At 38.2% G+C, this 4,827-nt stretch overlaps 1 protein-coding gene across 1 annotated transcript; it reads left to right on the top strand.

Moving 5' to 3' along the window:
- The first annotated feature begins 644 nt into the window (after positions 1-644).
- On the top strand, positions 645-3,648 carry wu:fc50b12 (uncharacterized protein LOC103911624 homolog). Its single transcript, XM_064977032.1, has 3 exons — positions 645-665; positions 2,628-2,791; positions 3,414-3,648. Exons 1-3 carry the CDS (start codon positions 645-647, stop codon positions 3,646-3,648), a joined length of 420 nt encoding a protein of 139 aa, XP_064833104.1.
- The last annotated feature ends 1,179 nt before the right edge of the window (positions 3,649-4,827 follow it).

Below are 4,827 nucleotides of genomic sequence, written 5' to 3'. Positions count from 1 at the left end.
AAACCCGTATTGCTGAAACAAAATAATTATTTTGTTCTATGCTGGAAATCAACAGCAGGGTTGTTTTATATAAAATAAAAGATAGAGAAGAACGGTAATATATTTGAAACAACAGTGGGCTGACATGAAACACGTATGTTTCATTTTAAATTCAATATTTCCCAACTCTAGTTCATATTGTGATAGTTTTGCTCTATATCTTGGCTGTTGGTACTGATCTAATCTGAGTGAACCTCTGCTTACAGTAGTTTACATGGTAGGAGGCCCAATTCTCTGAAATTAATAAGGTGGAACAGAGTCACTGAGGCTAAAAAGCTTAATTTTTAACAGGATTGAATGTTGTTGATGAATCTCTAAGGCAACATTCCCATTGAACAGCTATGAGGTGAAAAAGCCTTTTCAGTTTTATTTTAGATTGTTATTTTCCAGAAATGTCTCAAAAATAGGCTCGTAGCTATTGTTGACTTGGTTGAAAGTACGAAAAAACAGCAAAACAGATAAGCTGGTGAAGACTGAGTAGATATTATTGTTGTATCTTTCTTTTGGGAAAATAGCCCAATAATTTAAGCAATTCTTTTTGAATTTGTATTGGCAAATCAACAAAAGTGTGGCTGCTGTGCCTTGTGTGGAGCCGAGACGTCACAATGCCAAGTAAAGCACAAGAGGTAAGTCAATGAGCAAGTTGGAAAGTTTGTTGAAAAAAGCAAAATAGCAGGAAGTTCACTGTACCTGTGTAATGTGGTTTAGAAATTATGCATGTATAATGCTTTTGTAAAAAGCCAAGTCCTTTATATTCTCACAATGCACAACATGTAATAAAAATATTTATTAAGTAATATTCTACTTGGAAATGCATTTTCTTCCTCCAGGTCATCTTCATTAAAGTTGTTTGATGCGGTTTACCAGCACACTTTGTGTTACTACTCGGGGCGACAGGTTCAGGTTCATCATTACATTCTTTACAAGAAAGTAGGCCGAGCCTCTTTGAAGTAACTTACTGTAGATCAATTCATTGCTCTCTTTTTTTTAACAAAAATATAAACGCAACATGCAACAATTTCAAAGATTTTACTCAGTTACAGTTCATATAAGGAAATCAGAAATACATGCCCTAATCTATGGATTTCACATGACTGGGAATACATATTTGCATCTGTTGGTCACAGATACCTTAAAAAAAATAGGTAGGGGCATGGATCAAAAAACAGTCAGTATCTGGTGTGACTGCAACACATCCCCTTCGCATAGAGTTGATCAGGCTATTGATTGTGGCCTGTGGAATGTTGTCCCACTCCTCTTCAATGGCTGTGTGAAGATGCTGGATATTGATGGGAATTAGAACTAGTTGATCCAGAGCATGCTCAATGGGTGAAATGTCTGGAGAGTAATGCAGGCCATGGAAGAACTGGGACATGTTTAGCTTCCAGGAATTGTGTACAGATCCTTACATCATGGAGCCGTGAATTATCATGCTGAAACATGACTGATGGCGACGGATGAATGGCATGACAATGGGCCTCAAGATCTAATCACTGTATCTCTGTGCATTCAAATTGCCATCAAAAAAATGCAATTGTGTTTATTGTTCATAGCTTATGCTATCGCCACCATGGGGCACTCTTTTCACAATGTTGACATCAGCAAACTGCTCGCCCACATGACGCAATTTGCATTGTCTGCGGTTGTGAGGCCGTTTGGACGTACTGCCAAATTCTTTAAAATACGTTGGAGATGGCTTATGGTACAGAAATTAACATTAAATTCTCTGGCAGGAGCTCTGGTGGACATTCCTGTCGTCAGCCTGCGAATTGCATGCTCCCTTAAAACTTGAAACATCTTTGGCATTGTGTTGTGTGACAAAACTGCATATTTTAAAGTGGCCGTTTATTGCCCCCAACACAATGTGTAACGGTCATACTGTTTAATTAGCTTGCTGGTATGCCACAGCTGTCAGGTGGAGGGATTATCTTGGCAAAGGAGAAATGCTCACTAACTGGGACGTGTACAAAATTTGAGATAAATAAGCTTTCGTGCATTTTTCAGCTCATGAAGCATGGGACCAACACTTTACAAGTTGCGTTTATATTTTAGTTTTAGTGTATTTAAAAAGCTCTTTTACAAAAACTGCCGCTGACCTAACATCAATTATTAACCTTTAGACGTACGAGTTACCATACCCGGTCGCGGGGATGGCCAACTCTAGAAATCCCTTCAGTCTCCTCAGAGTTCGGTAAATCAGCATTTAGTTTCTTTGCACCCCATGTATGGAACAATCTACAGAGTTTCCGACAACTGGATGTATTGGTGCCTTTCTGGCAGGTTAAAATTACGAATGGGGACCTCTGCTGAGGAATTGATCGTTTTGAATTTTGTGTATTTGTATTATTTTGTCAATTGTGTGCATGCAGGGCTCCCTTGCGACAGGGATCCCTCAATGGGACTGACAAAGGTAAATAATAATCAAACAAAGGTAAATCATCACAAATGTAGCCTTCACTTAGATTTTGTCTTTGGCACACCGTAGCAAAACATTTTGCAATGAAAAACAGCCGTTTGAACAATTTTAGATTTCGGTCCCTCAATTTCAGTCCACCTCCGCCACATTTTGAGCCTATTGTGTTTTCTAGGATGCTGTGATCAACCTGAAGTCTGTCCAGGAGATGTCCAGGGAGCTGGGGTTTGAGTGGACTGTTCTGGCCTACGAGCTGGGCTTCTCCAGGACTGAGGTTCATCAGTTCCATACCACATCCACAGAGAAGACGGTCCAGGCCAGAAGCATGCTAGAGTGCTGGTGAGTGAATGGCCCCGTTTGAATAGCTTTCCAATGCATCCTTCTTTCCTCCTGTCCTTGATATAATCACAGATATAAGATGACTGGATTGGTTGCTTTGACCTATCCATATCACGTACAGATCCGTGACTAGGAAAGGAACGGTCAAGGGGATGCATTTTTGGAGGGTTCGAACAGGGCCTCTGTCATGGAATATTCCCTAATGTAATGTGGAAGAAATGTCTTGTAAAGATCTGACATGAATCTTTATTCTATGTCAGAGGGGCATTGTCTTTGTTCTACACACAGGTAATACCATAATAGGTTTATATCATAATGTACCCTGTTGAACTCAGCCTATGTCTCAATAGAGGGCTGCATTGTGTGTGTATAAGAGAGACAGATGATTACTGATCATTCTTGTGCTATTAACACATGATTGTATTTATTCTGTAAAACAGATGTATTTATGATCAACAGCATAGATACTAACATCACAAGAACAACACTTGAAATGTACATAGTCATAACATTCATTGATTATAGAAAATATTAATTTCCAATGCAGAGACATAATGTTAAACCCTCTTCCCCTCGCTCTATTCCTCTATCAATCTATTCCTGTATCTCCCTCCTGTCCCAGGTATGAGAGATCTTGGGACAAGTCCAACAAGACCAAGTTGCTGCAGAACGGTTTGGAGCGTGCCGGGCGCCGCGACCTGGCTGAGAGGCTGCGTTGCCTCCACTGGGGCCACCAGAAATTGAGCAGCAGGGTGGAGCTGCCCTCCGCCTTCCCCTTCCTCATCACTGTCCACAGGACCATCGAGAACCGTGACGGCCTCCGCCGGATCAATGACCTCAGCCGCAGATTCACCTGAGGCATGAGAAAATATGCCTTGATACACCTGAAAACACATGGACATACAGATATACACATTCTCTAAGCACATGCAAACACACACAATCAGACATCTATTGATCTATCACTGATGAGATGGATGTCTGTACGGCCACTTCAAATAACTGATTGGATTCACATTCAAAACAGTCTTTGTAAAATATAGACAAATAAACAGATTTTAGATAATGGATTTCAGTGCGTCTTCTTTTTTGAAAACACTGCACTAGTGAAATAAAATTCAGAAAACCAGCAACATGCAGTATTACTGTAAATAGCCGGTAATAAATAGCCGGTAATAAATAGCCAGTAATAAATAGCCAGTAATAAATAGTCAGTAATAAATAGCCAGTAATAAATAGCCAGTAATAAATAGTAATAAATAGCCGGTAATAAATAGCCAGTAATAAATAGCCAGTAATAAATAGTAATAAATAGCCAGTAATAAATAGCCAGTAATAAATAGTCAGTAATAAATAGTAATAAATAGCCGGTAATAAATAGCCAGTAATAAATAGCCAGTAATAAATAGTCAGTAATAAATAGCCAGTAATAAATAGCCAGTAATAAATAGTAATAAATAGCCGGTAATAAATAGCCAGTAATAAATAGCCAGTCACAAATAGCCAGTAATAAATAGCCAGTAACAAATAGCCAGTAATAAATAGTCAGTAATAAATAGCCAGTAACAAATAGCCAGTAACAAATAGCCAGTAATAAATAGCCAGTAATAAATAGTCAGTAATAAATAGCCAGTAATAAATAGCCAGTAACAAATAGCCAGTAATAAATAGTCAGTAATAAATAGCCAGTAACAAATAGCCAGTAACAAATAGCCAGTAATAAATAGCCAGTAATAAATAGTCAGTAATAAATAGCCAGTAATAAATAGCCAGTAATAAATAGCCAGTAACAAATAGTCAGTAATAAATAGCCAGTAACAAATAGCCAGTAACAAATAGCCAGTAATAAATAGCCAGTAACAAATAGCCAGTAATAAATAGCCAGTAACAAATAGCCAGTAATAAATAGTCAGTAATAAACAGCCAGTAACAAATAGCCAGTAATAAATAGCCAGTAACAAATAGCCAGTAATAAATAGTCAATAATAAATAGCCAGTAACAAATAGCCAGTAATAAATAGCCAGTAACAAATAGC

Source organism: Oncorhynchus masou, chromosome 10 (assembly GCF_036934945.1).
Source record: "Oncorhynchus masou masou isolate Uvic2021 chromosome 10, UVic_Omas_1.1, whole genome shotgun sequence".
Taxonomy (NCBI): Eukaryota; Metazoa; Chordata; class Actinopteri; order Salmoniformes; family Salmonidae; genus Oncorhynchus; species Oncorhynchus masou.
This window is presented reverse-complemented; position numbering and strand designations above follow the sequence as displayed.

Bases quoted from the DNA above. Each gene is read 5' to 3' on its own strand.
- wu:fc50b12 (XM_064977032.1), top strand. From the start codon at position 645: ATGCCAAGTAAAGCACAAGAG. The intron at 666-2,627 runs GTAAGTCAATGA...TGTGTTTTCTAG, and splicing joins TGCCAAGTAAAGCACAAGAG to GATGCTGTGATCAACCTGAA. The intron at 2,792-3,413 runs GTGAGTGAATGG...CTCCTGTCCCAG, and splicing joins AGAAGCATGCTAGAGTGCTG to GTATGAGAGATCTTGGGACA.